Genomic DNA, 21,486 nt, shown 5'->3' with positions numbered 1-21,486 from the left:
ACCCACTCCTCGACCGATCCGCTTTATTTTACAGACAGATGAAAATTTAAGTGTGAGATTATTCACTTTGGGGGTAGTAAAACCACATAACTCCTTCTTCTACGCTGCAGCTGTGGTTATATAACACGATATACAAAAAATACAGTACAACCTCACAGTAGGAGTGCACCATTGGACAAGTCATTGGCTTTACGAGTAATTTTGTCTTGAAACACGTGGAAATCCGCTAGCCACTGCTAGAATGAAGTTTGCATATGCTCCTCCGACAGGAGCAGCCTCCTCTAGACAGAAAAATGCGATCACGAGACAAAACGCGATCTCACACATATTGCAATTCTCTGTCCAAACAACAATACTCCTCCTCCTGCTTCATCGTCTTCCTTGCACACATCTTTAAGGTACATAAGTTAATAAAACCAGATTATTTCTTTTGCATTCTCTTTTATTACATTTTTATCATTGGTATTTCCTTTCTAACGATATGTTTTGTGTTTCAGTATTTCCTGTGGAATTGATCTCCTGGTGTGGTGGTGGGTCATCGCTTTGGGGGGGGGGGGTGTAGTAGCAGGCCTATTCAGTGTAGAAAAACCTCACGCACTGATCTTCCAATTACCTCAGAGAGGTGTGTGGTGTCACATATAATTTTTACCTCTGTATTATTTTACCCCCATTAACTGTGTAGTTTTGAGTATCCAAATAAAGTGAAATTTACTGTAGTAAATTCAGTATCACTGGTTTCACTGCTGGATGTTTACATAAAAAAGAACACAGTTGCACATGCCCAACGGTTTGGAGCATGCACATAATTCTGAGGGGGTAAAAAAAAAATATATTCGGGTAAAAATTGTACAACAGCACGGAGCACTCGTGGCTTTTTATTTAAAATAGTAGTCCTACTATATACCTTACCAGTGGAGACACTGTGTTTTAAAAGCCTTAAGCTTGTTGTAGTGATTTTTAAATAAACTTAACCTTTTCTAAGCCATTCATCACCATTTCCACCATCCTATGACCTTTGAATTTTTCAGTCAGAATGAGGTATTTTTATGTACATGTTCATAAAAAGACCAGAGTAAAATCTAAGATTGTATCAAAACAAAGAAAACTGAAGAAAAGGGGCATTTTTCAGCTAAAATTTAATTAAATTAAGTGTGTCCATCCACTGTTATTGACCCAACTCCATGGGTTTTACTAGTGAATCAATGTTGTAGAAGATGACGGTGTTTCCACGGTAACTACGGAGCCTTTGAACGTCCAAATGGGTCATATCTGATGACCATGAAAAGATGAATAACCAATTATTTACATGTATTAATAGGATTAGTGGATCAACAGGTATTAAACAGTTCAGATCAGTAGATGGTTTTGGTCTTCGAGGGTTCATTCTCGTTCACTATCTTTAAATAAACTTTGACAGGATGATCAAATGGAGCCTGCTTTGCTGTTACACAATAATAACTCTCGGTGAAAACATGGTGCAGTCTGGATTTTGTTTTGCCGTCTTCCATCCAAATGCACTGTGTGCTGCTCTGCTCCACAAAACAAACCTTTAACTCCTGCTCGTGCTGCCTGTTTGGCTGCTCTTTTACAGTTTTAGATTAGGATTTTTAATATTTGGGTTTACGATCTTTGAAACACTGCAGGGCTCGTAGCCTTAGAGAGAAGCTGCTGAGAACATGAAATGTGACAGAGCTCAGTGTTGATGGTAGATGTAGAAGCACCTATAACAGGGGGTTAAACTCATTTACATTCAGCCCAATATGATCCCAAGTGGGCCAGACCAGTAAAATAATACTTTGATAACATATAACTAATGCCAAATCCAAACTTTTCTCATATTTTAGACTTTAAAAAATTAAAATTACATGAAGGAAATTAAGGAAAATATTTACATCTAAAAACAATCCTAAAAAAATGTGAACCTGGAGTTTTTTAAAGAAAATTAAGCACAATTTTAACCATATCCTACCTAAGTTTATCATTTACACAACTTACAGATCACAGTGGATGCACAAACATACAAAAGATTAAGTAACAGACAGAATATTGATTAAAAAAAAAAAAAAAAAAAAACAACTTAATTTTCTTAAGACATTGCATTTTGTTTATATATGTTCAGGTTATTTACATTTTTTGTGAAAGGATAGTTTGTAAATGTAAACCGTTTCATATAATTTTATGTTTTTACACTAAAACAAAGAGAAACTTTGGAGTTGTCATTATTTATCGGTTTTTATAATAGTATTTTACTGGTTTGATCCACTTTAGATCATATTGGTCTGAATGTGGAACCTGAACTAAAATGATTTTGACATCATTTCAACTGAATTTTTTTTTTTTTTTTTTTTTTTAAATTCGACAGTTTGATTTATACAGCACCAAATCATAATAAATGTTATTTATTTCAACTTGATTTTTATTAGAAAAAGAGTGTGGTTTTAATTATAATGACATATATATTGAATCATTTAAAAATATTTTTATTAGTAATTTTTTTTTTTTTTTTTTTTTTACATTTTTAACGATTACTAGAAATTTCAGACGACTCCATTTGAATTCCAGGCAACCTCACGGTTGAAAAACACTGGGTTAAGAGCTAAAATCTGCTCCAAAAAGTAATGAATTTAATATCACCAGACCCTTCCTCAAAGTTTCATGAAAATGGGTTGAAGTCGTTGCATAATCCTGCTGACAAACGGCAATGAAAACACAACCCTCTTGAATCAGATGATAAATAATTAAGCAGGTCTAAATGCACCGTTCCATCCCCGTGTGGACTGATTCGCGCTCATGGAAGACGAGTTATCGAGCTAACAGGGAAGGGCGGACATGGCGACCCAGTCAGCTGATAGTTTTCAGGCTTGTTTAAGGCTGTAGCGGCTGATGTAACTTGTGCGATGATGAGATTAAAGGATTTAACGGATTAGGGTTAGCCCAGGAAAATGTGGCTAACATGTATTCCCATCTCCATTACCCCTTATTAAAAGCTAATGAGAGCAGCCAATTTCGGTCTTGCTCTGTGGAAAGTTAATGCAGAGAAAAGCCTGCCGGCGCTTATTTTCATATAATGGTAATCAGATATGAGCATTAGTGAGGTCACAGGAGTACGATTATGAATACAGGGGAAGTCCCTAACATGTGATAGAGTCGCTGTTTACTGGAACACTTCATACTCCACTCTTATTGCAAGTTGATGTAAAAATAACTATGTACCAGCTACATAATTACACATCACCGACTCATGGCAACTCACTTTCCTCCAGGTTCCACATTCAGCCCAGGGTGATTTCCAGTGAGTCAGACCAGTCAAATAATAGCAGAATAAGATGAAGTTGTAAATTTCTATCACTGTGTGTTGTGTCTTACTGTTTTACACACTTTTATAGTATTTGATTAAACTGCTATCTAATAATTTGATCATATTTTTAGATGTAAAGCACTTTTTTTTCATAGTCTTTTCATTAAGACATATTTTCAGTATACATATCCTCTCACCACAGATACAAGCATGTCCAGTTTTCCAGTTTTCCGAAAACCAACTATTGTACTTTCCGGACTTTTGGCCGCACCTGACTATAAACCGCACGCACACTTCACGCTGCCGTCTCCAATGTCTCACCATTGATTCATTGATGCCAAGCTTACGTGCAGCAGCTCTATTTCCTTCTTCGACAGCTGGATCAATCGTTAGCCTGTGAAATATAAATTAGCTGGATCATTGTTTGAGCCACAGGTTCACAGCATGTGAAAAAAGTAGCAGCTTATAGACCAGAAATTATGGCAACAACAAACAAAAACCTAAACTAAAAAAAAAGACAAAAAAAGAGAAAATAAGCCCCACCCCCCACCCCACATTGGTCCACATTCACTTAATTATGAATGTTATAGCTATTCTATTCTGTTATGTTTTCTATAGATGTTTTATCAAAGTAAGAGAGAAAAGGTGTCCATTGTCATGTAAAATTTCTTGGTTGATTCTCAGAGAAAATTTGATCTTGATGTTCTGCTGGAGGTTTAGGAGACTACCAAAGAAGGAGAATTCATCTATAGGCAATCAAAGAAGCAAATCCTAACATATTTTGTTCCTGTGTGGTGAACTTAGACAGCTCAGGGGGACTCCAAAGATCACACTAAATGGACAAAGTGTTATATCAGTGTCTAGAACTGTAGAGATAATCTTAAAAAAAAATCACCCAGAAACCCAACAACCTTGAGCAGGTTTTACTGTTATTATCAGGTTTTACTGTTATTATTTTCAATATAGGATTCATTTTATAGGATTTTTACTATGTACATTGCTGGTCCTGAGCTCTGATGTTGTTTCATGTATATACTACATGTAATAACAATGAAGTGAACCTTGAAAGGTATGGGCAAGGTGGGCACTTTGGTCTTCTTTGTGTTGTTGTAAACTTTGATCCATTGATAATAATCTATAAATTATGACAATTTCAAGTTGTTTTTTGATTTAGTGCGATAAAAACATTACAATATGAAAATATTTACATTTACAAACGATCCTTTAACAAAAAAGATGCAAATAGCATGAAAAAGCTGAAATTTTGTAAGAGAAATAATTGCAATTTTAACAATTTTAAGCCTCAACTTATTAATTGTACATGTGCATTACACACAATACTATTCACAAATTTGGGAACAGGCATAATATTGTTAAAATTTTGCAGTTTGGAAGTAAAATAAGAACAATTTTATCTATAAATACACAAAATATTGAATAACAGGTAGAATATTGTTCAAAATGCACTTAATTTTCTTTAGACATTTGAGGTTAGTCACATTTTATTGTTGAAGGACAGTAAATATTTTCATAGTGTAATATTTTTTCACATTAAATCAAGAGGAAAATTCTGAGTCATTATTTATAGGTTATTATGCTGTTTTACTTAATATCACATTGGTTTGTATGTGGAACCTGAACTAAAACAAGCTCAGCATCCTTGTTATTATATTCAGTGTAATTTTTACATCACACAGGCCGGATTGGATTCTTTTGCGGGCTGATTTTGGCCCATGGACCGTATGTTTGACACCCTTGCATTACAAAATAATGACTCGGAGCCTCTGAACTCCTTAAAATAAGCTTAAAATAAAATATGTCTGGATCCAAGGCTTAAAATAGGCTCCTTTTTTGTTCTGGTCCAGTGAAAAGTATGCGTTTCCTTCTGTCTGGGCCCTGCTGGTGCCGTCTCAATGCCACCGCCATTGTTTTCATGCAAACTGGGAGGAAGAGAGCCAGTGTTCTTGACTGAAACGTCCGAGTGCTTTGTTATCACAGGGAGTGGGGGATGCAGCGGCAATCAAATCAGAGGCGAAACAATCCCAGAAATTTGAGAATGCTTTTAGAGAGAGTATACCCAGAAGAGGGAGGAGAAGCAGCAGTCTTCTCTGATATAAGACTACGCTGTTGCATGAGGCCGAGTCATGCAAAAAGGAAATAATAATCCCTCTGGTTTCCCTCGGTGATAAGATGATCTGTTGTCTGGTTCCTCAGAACAACGCCAGACTTTTGATGCTTTCTAATAATTTACTCTGAATGTGTCAAACTGTAGATTCCTCCTCATTCCTCTTCTGCCTGTTTATACAACGTGTGTTAGTGTTGGACATTTTAAATAGATTGTTAGCAATACGGCATAGGGGAATTTTAAATCATGCTTTATTTATTAACCCTTTAATCAAAAAACATAAAATTTTGATTGAGTAGAAAGAATTTAAAAAGCTGTACCTCTGAAGTGGTTACAGACAAAGTCATATTGTAAATGAGTAAAATATTGGGTAGTGGTGTAATACTGACGGAAAGTTCATGATGGGCGTAAATGTACTCACCAAATTTGCATGTTGTGATGTCACAGGGCACCAGCCATATTGGAAGGTGTAACGTTTAGCAAAATTGTGCTTTGGCCATATTTACATGGACGTTTTTTGTGTGTTTTTTGTCACCTTATCCTTCAAATAATTGAACTCAAACATCCAACGTGATATTATGAATTGCATAAATATACACACAATACCACTTTTAATTGGTTTGTTATCTGTACGCATTACAAGCTTTCCACATGTATGTTCACGTCGCGTCAAATACCACACGATTAACGGTTAGGGTTAGGGGTTATGGATATGTAAACCAGAGATCTTGGCGCAAACTGACACATGATCAAATGGCGTTGAATAACACGTGAAAGGATGAAAGTACATATGTATAGCACGCCAAATGCCATAAGAACTGGTGTGACACACAGTGCAATTTCATGGGATCAGTCTGAAACAATAGTAGAAAATAAAAGACAGTAAGTTTTAGCAGCTTTTCATCCAAATCTGTCCTTATCTATCCAAACTCAAACTAAATCAGCTACTTATTTACTAAACCATCTCAGGACCACGCCTCTAAACTGGATTTTCTTCTTCGCTTTGAATAAAAACATGTCCAGAAATAGTGTTAGGACTGAAGGACCACACGTCCACCATCTATTGGTGGGAGGTGGTAACAAGATTTGACAACTCTACATTTCTAGCGACAGAATGTTGAATTTGCCACAAAATAGTTGTAATGTTGAAAACCATGTACTTTACCAAAGGTTAACTATCACCCATGTCTCTAAAGTAATGTTAACAAATATCACCCTGTTATTATGTTCAGTTAATGATATATTTTGCTGAAAAAGCCACTTTTCTTCAGTTTTCTCGGTTTTGATATATTAACCTTTGAATTTACTCTGAGTTTTTCTCAACATCTATATGATCAGTGAATTAAAAACTGAAAAATACCTGATTTTCACTAGAAAAATGCTAAATATAGAGAATATTATGAATGGTGATAAATCTGGAGAGAAAGTCAGCTGGAAGACATCTGAGGGTTAAGGACCTGAACATGTAATGGTGAAGGAGAAGAATATCTGCCACTTTGCTGCATATTTTTACACTGTTTACAGTTGGTTTGTATTTCCAAGAGACAGTGATCCAAACCAGCAAATCAGTGGTTCTCAAACTTTTTACAGTGGAATACCCCCTGAAATATACTTTTTTACCCAAGTACCCCTAACTCTTGCTTTAGCATTTCTGATTGAAAAAATTAGGCAAAATTTGTTCCTGTGCCAAAGATGTCTGTTTGTATTTTCAAAACTTTGTAAACAACATATATTTAACTGTAATGTGTATAAACATTTTTTAAAGTAAATTTTGTGCAAAATATAAACTTGAAAGTGCCATCTTTCATTGATAAGAAAAATATATAAATTGGTTATCAATTAATAAATGAACCTTTCATCAACGACAAATAATTACTTAGCTACTCAAACTCATTTTGAATAATATAAAATATATGTTCTTCAAATGTTACCAAAGCTTAAACAAGATGATTGACAATAAAACTATTATATGATTGTATTTATTGTGTTTTATATTTCACATTAATTCTCATTGGTTTTTTTGTGTTCAGTACATGATGAGTCATTTAATGTATTTGTCTTTCCCTACCCCACTTTGGGAACCCCTGCCCTAAAGGAAATAAAATAAGAACACTGATTCAATAACAGATTCCAACAAAGCTCTGGTTGCCGTTAAAACCATGAAGCTGACGATAAAACACCAGCAGTAATTTCAGCTTCTTGTTAAACGTTAACACGTACAGTTGAGTTTGATGTGTCTTCTCAACTTCTCATAAAAGTATAAATACACTAATTAGTGCTAGGCAGACTAATTAGTAGGACAGATAACAGACCATAAGATCAAATATGAAGGAGACAATCAGAAGCCGCATCCCATCACGCTGAATAATTCTACTTTATTGAGAACTCAATCAGAGACACATTTACACCAACTGATGGATCCCACAAAGGTCTGATTCATGTTTCTGTCATTGGTTGTGAAGGACAGTGGATTTATGTTGCGTTAATACAGTGGAAATGTACAGGGAATTTATTTTTATGGTCAGTGTGAACAGGAGGCTCTGATTCAATGTTAATGAGGGAATATAAATGCTGTTTTAACACAGGCTATAAAAACAAAAGACTTTCTGGGCTAAAAGTCTAAAAACCTGGTGTTTCTTAGTAGTATATATGTGGTCTGACAGAAAAGTGCCGAGAGTTTTTGCTGGTTTTATCTGGGTCACGTTAAGTAATACTTTATTCCACGATCAACAGTAAAGCCTTCACTGCTGAATAAAATGTCATGCTGTGCTGCTTGAACTAGAGGATTTAGAAGCTCCTTGATTCCCCTGAATCTTTTGTTTGCACCTTCTCGGTTCTTTTTTTTTTTTTTCCTGTTTCTTAGCTTTACATTTATTTTTTGTGCATGCTTTAAAAGGGCTTTTGGCAGAAAGGCAGGATGTGGATGTACTGTGATGTCTCCCCATTTGTGTAAGCCAAGGCCAGTGCACTATCGACATCTTTTGCATCTAACACCAAAAACCAAAAAACACAAAGCAGTGCAAGGCAGCGGTCCAAGTCTCAGAGCCTGTACTCCAGTCAAAAACATGTCCAAAGGTTTGAGCAACATTTTCTACTATGACCTACAGTTTTGTCCTGTTGTTCATAGCGTCATCTAACTGTTCACCAAGGAACAATGCTTAGTTGGTGTCTTCAACTGGGAGCATAACTGGGACGACACTGGGATTGATATGATGTGGATAAGTTATATTTAACGACATAACCTTAGGCCTAAACAACAGCATTGGTCAATTTCCACTCACTCCCAAAACAAGATTAAAATATGAAATTTGCAGATTTGCAAACTACCCTGGATACTGTTATGAACTATTGCATAACTGTTGCACTTAAGGAAAAGATGTTCTACAAAGTGGTAAAATAAGAGTGAAAGAAGCTAAACTAAATACAGAATGTACTTTCAGACCTTCAAACAGGACATAAACACTGTCATAAGATAAGATAAGATAAGATAAGGATAAAGAGAAGATAAGGATAAGATTAGATAAAGAAAAGATAAGGTAAGATAAGGATAAATTAAGATAAAGATAAGGATCAGATTAGATAAGGATAAAGAAAAGATAAGAAAAGATAAGTTAAGATGAGATAAGGATGAGGATAAGACAAGGATAAAGAAAAGAAAAAAGAAAAGAAAATATAAGACAAGATAAGGATAAAGAAAAGGATAAAGATAAGGATACGGATGAAACAAGAAAAGCACTCGGAGAGCACAGACCTCCACCAAGACAGGCCTTCTGATATAACAACCCTCAACTTCAGTTTGTGCTATGATGAAAATCTACGTTCAGTTAAAAAAAAACAAAAAAAAACAACTAATTTTCACTAAAACATGTAAAAAAACAGAGTATAATATTGGAATAAATGGAGATAAATCAAATAAAGGTTAAAATAAAGAACAATTCATTTGAGAACTACCACAAAAGTGGCTCTGGGTCTTTATGGGTTAAGTAGAAAGTTCTCCATTGAAGTATTTTCCAAAAACACTATAAGAATCTAAACAACAAAACACATAATTCTTTTTTTGGCAAAACGCATCAGGAGAAGTTGCCTCCTCAATGATCAGTCAGAGTGTCCTGCAGCGAAAAGCAGAGTCATATGACAATCTGTCCCACTTATGTCACAAAAACCTTCACCTGTCATCTCACACTCCACTTTCCCTTCATCTGTAAGTGATGCTGTCATTCCCATTTGATTCAAGCTGAGGTGGAAACGAAGGGAAGACAGAGGCGAGGGGAGAGGCAAGGAAGCAGACATGAAAACGCTGTCATTCTGTATCTGGAACCGACTGAACAGCCTCCACATCGGGAAGGGGTCACGGAGAGGACTGAATGTGTTAAAGAGGCTCTGAGTCGGGGATTTCCGACCTCCTGCCGGGCAAAAACACAGCTACAGCGGTGCAACGAGGTCAGCAACTGCGGATATACCATCGCGTATCCTCATCAGTGTTGAGAGTATCATGTTACAAGAGTAATGCATCACAGTAACAGATTACTATTTGCTGTAGTGCAGTAGTGTAAGGCCTTACTCATCGATTTTCAGTAATATTTTAACTCAGTCCATGTTCAAAAGTGCTTGCGTTACAACACAAAATTTAATTGCTCAAATGAAAAAAAAAAAAAAAAACCTAGAAAAGCACTCAGTCAAGGCAGATCAGTCCCCCCTGATCACCACCAAAATTTAATCATTTGTTCCTTGTGCCTGTATCAACATTTCCTGAAAATTTCATCAAAATCCTTCCATAACTTTTTGAGTTATCTTGTTAACAGCCAAACAAACAAAAAATCCGCAAAAAAATGCAAGTGTTCCTGCTGGGATTCAAGCATCGTAGACCGCAACATTACTTACTGAGCTATCCATCCACATGCTCTCCTATGTCATGTATTGGGGGGGGGGGGGCAGATTCTATTTAGGACGAGAATCTCCATGTAACTCAAAAGTAATAAGGAATCATGTAACGCATTACAATTCTGAGACAGTAATATTGTAAGGTAAGGAATTACTTCTAAATCAGTGTTTCTCAACCTTTTTTGAACAAACGCCCCTTTACGTCATCATGAGCCCCCCATCCCCACACACATTTTTTGTTTTTTGGGGGGGGGGGGGGGGGGGGGGGGCATGTAAATTCACCACTGACATAACATGCTGTTTGATATTGATACTTATACGAACTAACGCCCCGCTCTCAGCACCCACCCCCACCTTTCATGTTCCAACCACCCCCTGATGGTGTCCCAACACTGTAATGGATTACAGTTTGGAAGTAACTTGCACAACACTGACCCTGACTCAGTCAGCTGACTTTCTCTGGATTAATTAAAATTAACAACCATCAAAAGACAAAAGAACAGAGCAGGCGGCCTGTTAGATTCCCTTCAGAAAGTTACAGCCTCGTACTTGAAAAGCCACTTCTATAATAGCATAAGAACAAAGAAACACAGCCGATAATTAGAACAAATAATCTTAAAGCACGTCTTCATTTCTGACAGCCCAAACGGCTGCAGTGAGAATCTATTTTTAAAGAGTTCATAAAAGAAGGGAGGCGAAGGAAGAGGAACAACGTGCTTAAGGTGAGGAGTTGATGCATAAATTCGAAGCTGAGGAAATGGAAATTCATATTGCAGCCTCAGCGGATACAGTCATACCCATCATATTTGGTATTAAATTCGAAATAATGATATTGGCGACAGGATCTGATGTGAACTCTGGTCTTGGAGCTGGACTCTGCATCATTCATAGACCATGTGCATATGCAGAAAGGTCCCGTCTTAGTGCACAACGCCCCACAAACTGCACAGATTTCAGGGCTCAACGAAAACTATAGCAATAACCTTTTCCAATAATATTTTTACTCTGATTTTAACATATATATCGATCTATATTAAAGTTTATTGTAAAAGGTGAACACATCGGTCCATGACAATATAAAGCAGTTGAATTAATGCATTATCCTGGCAAAAACCGGCCCGCCAAAGGGTCCAATCCGGCCCGTGGGATGAAATTGTGAAATGCAAAAATTACACTGAAGATATTAACAATCAAGGATGTGAAAATCATTTTAGTTGAGGTTTCACATACAAACCAATATGATCTAAAGTGGATCAAATCAGCAAAATCTAAATCAAATTGAGACATTTTTAACTAGCCAATTTAGTACCTACAGTTGAGGAATAGTCCCATCTCACATTAAATATCTTTTTTCTTTAACCCATAAAGACCCAAACAGCCACTGGTGACAAAAATCATCTACTGATCTAAACTGTTTAATACCTGTTGATCCACTAATCCCTTCAATACATGTAAATAATTGGTGTAAAATAGAGTTTGTCATCTTTTCATGGTCATCAGATATGACCCATTTGAACATTCAGAGGCTCCGTAGTTACCGTGGAAACACAGTCATCTCCTACAACATTGATTCACCAGCAAAACCCATGGAGTTGGATCAATGACAGTGGATGGACACACTTGTTTTTATGCTTGGTTAATGAAATATTTTGCCTGAAAAGAGACTTTTTCTTCAGTTTTCTCTGTTTCTGATATAATAACAATCAACTTTAATCTGAGGTTTTATAAAAAATGATCAGAAAATTAAATATGGGACAAAGCACAAAATACAGAGGATAATATTTTCAGAAATGGTGATAAATCAGTTAAGAAAGGTTAAATGGAGAGAAAAAAAAATCATTTGGGAACTGACACAAAAGTAGAACTGGGTCTTTATGGGATAAAATTCCCTTTTTCATGTTGCGTTCAAGCAGAGTTAGCGTCACGCATGAACAAATGGTCAGTTGATCCAGTAGTGACAGGCAGCAGAGCCAACCCTTAAAAATGAAAGACGCTAAACAGCACGTTGGCCCTCTGGATGGAAAGATGAGGACAAAAAAAAAAAACAAGACGGAACAGTCGGCTGACATAAAGTATTATACACACTCTACAGGAAGGAGTTTTCTTTTCACCGAAGCACTTCCAGCTTCAAATATCCCATTAATGCATAGCATACATGAGTCGGGGATTCTAATAGCTTACCATAATACTGGAAGGTCTCAGTCAGTCTGTCTGTCTGTCTGTCTGCGCAGTTCTGACAAATTGAGACGTTTTTAACTGGCCATTGAATAAAACATCCAAATCTACTGCATTTTGTACCAATTAGGGAAAAGTCTTTTGGGATAAATTTGGGAGAGGGATAATAATGCAGGATATTTTTCATATCTTGGTGTATAGGGAAATGTTCCCACAGCTAGAGGAGTGGATTTATCCACGGGGATTTAAGCTAGTACTATCATAATAACCTATAAATAATGACAAGTCAATTTTTTTCTCTTTTGTTTTAATGTAAAAAAAAGGTTAAAAAAAAAAAAAAAAAAAACCACACAAACATCTTCACGAACATATGAATAACCTGAACAAATATGCACACCCTGAAATGTCTGTAGTAAATGCAATATTATCTTATATTATCTGCCGGCGGTGGGATAACTGAAAACACTGAACCCAAAAACAGATGCCGCCTCAGCTCCATTCTGGTTTTTACAGAAATCAGACAACTTTATATGAGGCTTGAATTCTTTGGGGTCAGACAAATCAAGATTATGATTTCCAGACAGTTCCATCCATCCATCATCTCAATGACACCAACCCAGAATAACCAAACCTTTTACTTTTTTTGCAACATATTTCACCCAAGACGAAGGATCTGTTAACGTCCAGGAATGATTACACGAACAGCGTCTGACACCTGACTTGAAAAATTGTGGAGAAAGTATCTGAACAGTGGCTGGGGATCCGTAGTTCTTATCAGGTTTATAATTCTGCAGAATTCAACTTCGCAGTAACTCAAAAAAGTTTGAACTAACTGTCAAGAAAGACATAAACCTATAATATACAGTGACTGAGTGGAACTACTTGACTTGAAGATATGTGAAAGCTGAAATAAGCGATAATACATATCTGCTGTATATATATATGTATTTTTCATATTACAGATTGTAATCACTGCTCATAAAATGGACTCCCTGTCAGATCAGTCTGTGACTATATTCTCTGTGGTCCTTCAGAGCTTTTAACTCACAACAGAAGGAAGATGAATAAAAACAACAGCGTCCCATCATACACCAGTGTCATCACTGCATTCTGTTAAAAACCAACAACCACTCGTCTTTAACCTATTCACAGATAACATTGCTATGTAATGTTTAATCTCCCAGACAAAATGCATTTACCATTCCCCCTGATCTATATATAGACCTTAAACAGTCCCATTCTTCATTTTTCTAGTTAAATTAGTGAGTGTGCAATAAACCAGCATCTTAAAGGGGTCATATTTTGCCAAACCCACTTTTATTAGTCTTTGGTACATTTATTTGTGTATTTGGGGATCCTACAGGTGCTGCAAAGCTACAGTAGTGGAAAAAATTATTAGACCACCCCTGGTTTTCCTCAATTTCTTGTTAATTTTAATGCCTGGTACAACTAAAGGTACAGTTGTTTGGACAAATATAATGATAAGAGTTTAATTTCAGAGCTGATATCTATTCATTTTCCATGGTTTTCCTGATAATAAGCAAAATCACTTCAGTTCTTACATCAATAAGCTATGGCATTGTACTGACAAAAACAGTGCTTTTAGGCATACCATGTTTTCTTTTCTGTCTGTTGTAGTCACATGAAGTTAGTACTTGATTGCATAACTATTGTTTTTGATGACTTTTGATGGTCTAATAATTTTTTCCGCAACTGTATCTTTATATTCATTCTGGCCAAAATCAAATGGATTTCTACAACTTCTTTTAATTCCTGCTTAATTTGTTACGTTTCATAACTAGTTACGTCATGACATTTGCACATATAAGGTCAAGACTTCTGAAGAACATTTCTCCGGGTACAACATATTTGTTTGTCAGCAGCAGCGGTTGTAGTAAAAACTGAGCATATGTCCAAACTTCGAACTGATTACCTAAAATGTTCAGTTGTTGGTTGAACGGAACAGAGCAGCACAGCCAAACACCTGGAGGGGGCGGGGCCCGAAGTGGCTCATTTGCATTTAAAGGGCCAGCGCTCCAAACCACCTTTCTGGTGTCATTAGTCAGAAAAAGAGTTGAAGATGGACCTGTGGAGTTGAATGAATGAAGAATTCAGACCCAAGCAGAGCATTTACAGTTTGTTTAGACCACAGGGAAATGTTTGAAAATGAAGAATTCCATTTAAAAAGCAAAATATCACTACTTTAATACCAATTGGCACTAGCGTACAGACTGACTGTGGTAGGTTTAAGTTCACTTCTGAAAAAGGTCAATGCTGAAAGTTTTCCGAATGGATTTTTAAGAGCAAACCTACAAGAATTTGGTTTATTTGGTTTGGCTGGAACATATGCATTCCTTCTCATTCTACTTTAATCTCGCGAAGGCCAAACCAGAATTCATGAAAGAAGAAAAAAGGGATAAATTAAAGGGAAAACAAACATAACAGCACAACACGACAGAAGTGCGTAGGTGACTTTCCATCCAACTGCATTGAAAATTTAGCCGTATTTATAACAATCTGCAATTAAAAGCATGAATTTATCCACTTTTGTACATGAATGTTAATAGTTCCTGCCCCAATATCATCATGGTTTAAATCTTTACAAGTAATATTTCAGATTATCTACAAAACACATCTACATCTGATTTAGGTATATTTTTGTATCTTTCTGTTTGGGTCACATAAAGGTTGACATTTCATTCTGCAGCTCTTCACATATGGTGTTTTGTTGCTGTTTTCCAATTAATGTACTACTAAAATTACTAATTATCAAAATTTATCTTTGTTTCTTAGGCACTAGTCACTTTTCCATTGGACATATGTGTAAAAGTTTACCGTTCCATTTGCTTATTTCCAATTTTTAATTTGTGCGTACAATCGACAGAATGAAAAACAACTCGTTTTTTGATTTTTGATGGGTACATGAATAATGAAAGAGCGAGTCATTTTTTCATTTTCCGATTGTGGATTCTCAATTGAATATGAAAAGAACGAATGATACACGGATTCAGCACTTTCAATCATGCAAAACATTTGGTGATAATCCTCCTGTTACAAAATCTAGCACAATTTACACTGTATTTGGGTTTAACTTTTCATACAGAACACTTACAAAAAGATTAAATGACCAAATCCTCAATTTCTAATGCAGTAAGAAACCTGAACATGCTTTTGCCCACTGACACAAAATCACTAAAGGGTGAAATTGTCATGTCTAGTCTTAATGGATACAGAGTCTGAAGATGTCTCTGCAGCTCCAACATGACCAGATTGGACACATTTTCACCTCGTTAATACTTTCTCATCTCACTCCCAGAGATTGAGCATCATGTGCCACTACAGACACAGTTCACTGAGCTGTTTAACACAAAACGAGACATTTCTTTACTGTTTTTGGCACAAACTGGGACTTTTTTGATTTGAAAAACGATGTTTTAATTTGACAAACGTGTGAATTGTGACAACATGCAAACAGGGTTGAAATATTATTGGTCGTCCCCTACAGACCACCATATGTAATTTATTTATTTATTTTTCAGGATTTTGACACTGGCAATGTTAAAAACTTAACATCTGAAATAAACCAAAGCAGGAGCCACTGAATAAGTCAATGAATCTGTTTCCTTTGTACTTATTCACATTAATCTTTTATCAGTTTACTGTCTTTCTACCTGTTTTTGCAATATTCAGTGGGCTGTTTATTCATATGTTGGCATTTTATGGACATTATTAAAATACTAATAAAAACAAAACTCCTGGCTGTGTTCTCCACAGCTTTAAGCTAAAGGGCCTCCAGCTGCTCTAATAAATTAGCACAGCAATGATTCTCTAATCGAAATCTACACGACTTCCCAACAACACAACTATTTTACGTTCTTGCTCAAGCTTCAAACGTATCTGAAGAATAAACAATTAAACTATGGGTGTCAAACATACGGCCTGCGGGCCAAAACCGGCCCTCCAAAGGGTCCAATCCAGCCCATGGGAAGAATAGCTATGTGAAATGCAAAAACGTACAATGAAGATACTAACAATCATTTTTGTTCAGGTTCCACATTCTGCCCAATTTGATTTCCAGTGGATCAGACCAGTAAAATAGCCTATAAATAATGTCAACTCCACATTATTCTCTCTTTTAGTGGAAATAAAGTAAAATTACATGAAAATATTTACATTTACAAACTATCCTTTCACAAATAATGTGAAAAACCTGAACAAATATGAACATGAAATGTCTTAAGAGAAATCAGTGCAATTTTACCAATATTCTGCCTGTTATTAAATGTTTTGTGTCTTTATAGATCCATTGTGATCTGTAAGTTTTAATGAACATGTGTAAATGATAAACTGAGGCAGAATATTGTTAAAATTGCACTTCTGTTTCTTAATACATTTCACTTTTTTCATGGTTGTTCATGTTATTCACATTTTTTTAAAGGATGGTTTGTAGATATAAACATTTTCATTATGTAATTTTACTTTTTTCATTCTAAAACATGGAGATAAGCTTGGAGTTGACATTATTTATATAATTTTCTGTTATCATTTAACTGGTCTAATCCACTTCAGATCATATTGGGAGAATGTGGCCCCTGAACTAATATAAGTTTTACACCCCCGAGCTAAAACAGTATGTGAATCTTCATGTGGTTTGTTATTTTTGATACAAATGGGTTTTAAAGTGTGTGGACATACACTGAACCAAGTGGAAAAAGCTCCAAGTCTCAAAGCTCACATAAATCACAAGCTTTTAAAGGAGTAATAATTTGCTTTTTCTAAATGGAATTCTTCATTTTCCAACATTTCCCTGTGGTCTACATAAACTGTAAATGCTCTGCTTGAGTCTAAATTCGTCATTAATTCAACTCCACAGGTCCATCTTCAACCCTATTGCTGAGTAACGACACCAGAAAGGTGGTTTGGAGCGCTGGCCCTTTAAATGCAAATGAGTCACTTCAGGCCTTGCCTCCTCCAGGTTGTTGGCTGTGCTGCTCTGTCCCGTTCAACCAACAACTGAACATTTTAGGTAATCGGCTCCAAGTTTGGACATATTTTTAGTTTTTACTACAACGGCTGCTGCTGATAAACAATTATGGCGTACTCGGAGAAATGTTCGTCGGAAGTCTGGACCTTATATGTGCAAATGTTGTGATGTAACTAGTTATAAAATGTAACAAATTAAGAGGGAATTTAAACAGGTTGTAGAAATCCACTGGATTTTTGCCAAAATGAATATAAAGATAGTTCTGCAGCACATGGAGGGTTCAAATTCAAACTGTATGAACTATTAGGGTCCAAATACACAAAGACTAATAAAAGTGGGTTTAGAGAAACATGAGCCCTTTAAGGGACTTTTTGACTGATAATGCAGAGACTAGTGGCACCTATGGCTATGACGTCACAAGTCTTAAAAAGTGGGAGGCAGGACTTTTTAGGACAGACTCTGTTGACACACACACACACACTAAAGCTTCTTTCATCCACCTGTTGATCTTCCAAATCCTGCTTCACTCACTGTGTTCATCTGTTCTACTCTCTTCACTACAAACAGACACTGCCCCCTCTCACCTGTAAATCTTGTATCTTGTAGAAAATCCCTGCTGGAACCTCTCTCTGAACTCGGTGTACTCCGGACATCTGTGGAAGGGTCCCTTTTCCGACAGCAGCCAGTCCAGCTGCCCTCCGCTCTGCCTCGTGTTGAAGCCCCATGCGGAGGTACCGGATGGCGCCGAGGACGAGGAGGAGGACGATGAGGATGAAGAAGACGACGACGACGAGGGGGACGACAGGGATCCGTGGAGCGCCTTCCCACCGTGGCCCCCGCCACTCACCTGTTCAGCTCGGCCGGGCCACGGCAGCCATAACAAAACCCACGGCAACCATAGGAGCATCAAGGAGGACGCCGACCATCTAGCAAGGGAGGCGGAGCCATGGGTACACCTCTCTTTTCTCATTGGCCAAGGAGTCGCCATGGTCCCGGTGGTGATGTACTAGGGCACCTGGGACCGGCATTTCTTCTGACAGTCACCTCCCACCGGCCTGAACAAAGACACAGGAAGAACAAGGAAAACATGAAGACACGTTGAAACCTGAATGAGCACAGAACTGTCATTTTCAAACCCCCTGTGATTCCAGCCCATAATTAAGACGGTATGATGTCCCTCACAGTCATATTTATCACCAATTTAACATCAATCATAACAGCGTGATTATTGTCATGTCAGAACCAGCACATGCCATAGACCCGTGAAATGACTATTATTAAACCAAAAGCTCTGATTAAAAACACAAATGAAGGGAGAATAAATGCGAAAGTGATGCATCTGATTTCGATCATTTTGAAAAGTTGTGTTGAGTGATTGAAACACAAAAGGCTTCTTCTAGTTTACATCTGAACATTATTCCATATAACACATCCTGAATGAGTGTCAAAGCAACAGTCGTGGAAAAAATTATCAGACCGCCCTTGTTTTCTTCAATTTCTTGTTCATTTTAATGCCTGGTACAACTAAAGGTACATTTGTTTGGACAAATATAAGGATAGCAACAAAAATAGCTCATAAGAGTTGAATTTCAGAGCTGATATCTATCCATTTTCCATGTTTTCTTGATAATAACCAAAATGACTTTAGTTCTTACATCAGACAGCCACAGTAAAACCACTAATCACCTCTGTTTTCTGTTCGGTTTGTGTTGTCAGTAGCAGAACTAAACATCTGTTTGGAATCCAATAAACAAAGTCAGAACTGTCACAGTTTAGTCTGAACTGTGGATCAACAAACGGCAACTTTGCAAAGATAATAACATCCCATAATAACTTTATACCTTCATAAGCCTCATAATCAAACTCAACTGTGTAGAAGAAACGCTGCCATTTCAGCATCAAACTCCATTCTTTTCATTTACAGCTCAGCCCAGTGGAGAAAACAACAATGGTGATTCAAGATTTTAATCACTAAACCACTTTTGCCAACTATAAAAGTTGTTTCTTACTGGTTCTCATCCCACTTGGTCACTTAATGATGCTTTGGTCAAAGGCCCCGTGATGTTAGTTTTCTTCACCATTTATTTTATTTTTCTTGTTTTGTTTTGTTTTTTTGTTTTTTTTTAACAGCAAAAAAAATGTTTTCTTCACCGTTGGCGATGGGCAGTCTGACTGACTACTCCCTCTAGTGGTCACATAAATCCACCGCCTCATGACTGCAAATACATTCAGTTCATATCTCTTCAATCCAATACACTGGCATCTTTGGCAGAATGTCACAGCTCTTTATCTTAAACACTAATGAGAATTTTAGATCTTTTTTTTAGTATTTGAAAGCAAAAACACCACGACCCCTTTTTTTTTTTTTCTTTCAATACACATTTGTTTGTTGGCGCTGTAAATACTGGCCATTCATTATGTTCTAAAAACCACTTTTCAAAGTGAACCTTGACCAAACCAAAGCCTCCAAATGGGGCTCCGTATAATTACTGTGATCAAAGCACCTGATTAATGTAGTTACCCAACAGACAAACCACTGACCTAAGTCTTTGTAATGCAAAATAAAAGGTTTGAATGACAGTCACACCAACGAGCACTTGCAACACAACAAAAGAGACCAGAGTAATGCAAATGAGAATGTGCAAATTGACGCTGCAGTGATGTGTGTCTGCTTTCAGTTTCTTGAAACCATGTGTGGACAAGGATGTCATCACCACCATCACCCACATCAGGATCAGCGGCATAAACAGCAGTTGAAGTGTACGGAACCACCTCCATCTCACAAACACACACTACATTAACACTTTTTAAGGGTGACGTTTTGGAAAGACTTTACAATGCCCTTCAGAAAAGTTGAGGCTTGCTGCGTGTTTCACTGTTAATGACTGCCGGTATTTCTGGGCGGAGTCATCGGGGACGAATCAGCATTTCAGAACAGATATGTAAAGCAGCGGAGATGATGATTTAAGTGGATTGGGATCCTAAGTATTCCCTGTTTATCTTACAAACAAATTAGAGAATTAATTTCAGGTGGATAAATGCAGGCTCAGACATGAAAAAACAATACTCAGGGCGCTGCATTTTTAATTTTCACTCGCTGCGCCCAGAGATTACTGCAGTTTGAAAAGGAAATTAGCAAAGTCATCTGTCAAACGAATGTATTTATGCAACCAAAAGCAGGATGAAAACTTGATGAATGGGAGGTTTGCAGGTGCAGTTGCGTGTACTGTACAGGCCCAGAGGTAAGGCAGGTGAAAATTAAAAATGTGTTATTGTCTGCATGCATGAAAAAACAACTAAATGAATTAAGTTAAAGGATGTTCCTGATGATACAGAAGCTTTTTTCAAGGAACAAAATAGAGACAAGGGAAACAAAATGCAGATTAAGTGAGACCTGGATCAATTTGCACCCTGGAAACCCTGAATATCTGGAAACAGGATTTAAATTAAACATCTGACTGTATCTAAAGGCTTCTACAGACTATGAGATTATGCCCATGCAAACTGTGCAATGATCACACCTACTGGATTATACAATTAACTTAATACATGTCATCAGTGTGTATTAATGACTATGGCAACAAAAGAAAGTACTGATATACAAGTGTTTTCTATGTGACTGTGGAAAAAAACTACATGCAAGGGGAGGCAATCAATGCCACCACAGGTCCTGTAGTCCAACAGCATATTAAAAGACATTAATTGACATTCGTTTGACCTTCCAAGGTCATTCTAGGTCAAAGGTCATGGCACCAAATGAAAACCCATATGGGACTTCCTATTCATTGCCAATAGTAATTATATCAATATCTTCAACTGTTTTCAAGTTACAGCACTTTGAAATGTGTCCCATTATAAACCAATGGGGATTTTTAAAATTTCAAAAATTCATAAAAAATTCAAAAATCTATATTTCCCAATTCTTTGAACTAACTTACCCCAAAGATGTTCCACAACAAATATCAAGTCATTCTGACAGACAGTTTCTGAGCAGAAGAGTCTTGAAAAAATGTTTAAAGACAA

General features: G+C 36.7%; 1 protein-coding gene across 1 annotated transcript in view; it reads right to left on the bottom strand.

The window, feature by feature from the left end:
- brinp2 (bone morphogenetic protein/retinoic acid inducible neural-specific 2) overlaps nt 1-21,486 on the bottom strand; it is a 399,119-nt gene that overhangs the window by 206,120 nt on the left and 171,513 nt on the right. The window contains 1 exon segment of the mRNA XM_030160901.1: nt 18,048-18,518. Within this exon segment, the coding sequence (XP_030016761.1) occupies nt 18,048-18,451 (404 nt within the window). The 5' untranslated portion in view covers nt 18,452-18,518.

The sequence above is a fragment of the Sphaeramia orbicularis genome, chromosome 17 (assembly GCF_902148855.1).
Source record: "Sphaeramia orbicularis chromosome 17, fSphaOr1.1, whole genome shotgun sequence".
In the NCBI taxonomy this organism is placed as follows: Eukaryota; Metazoa; Chordata; class Actinopteri; order Kurtiformes; family Apogonidae; genus Sphaeramia; species Sphaeramia orbicularis.
Note: the sequence above shows the minus strand (reverse complement) of the source record. Positions and strands in the feature narration are given on the sequence as shown.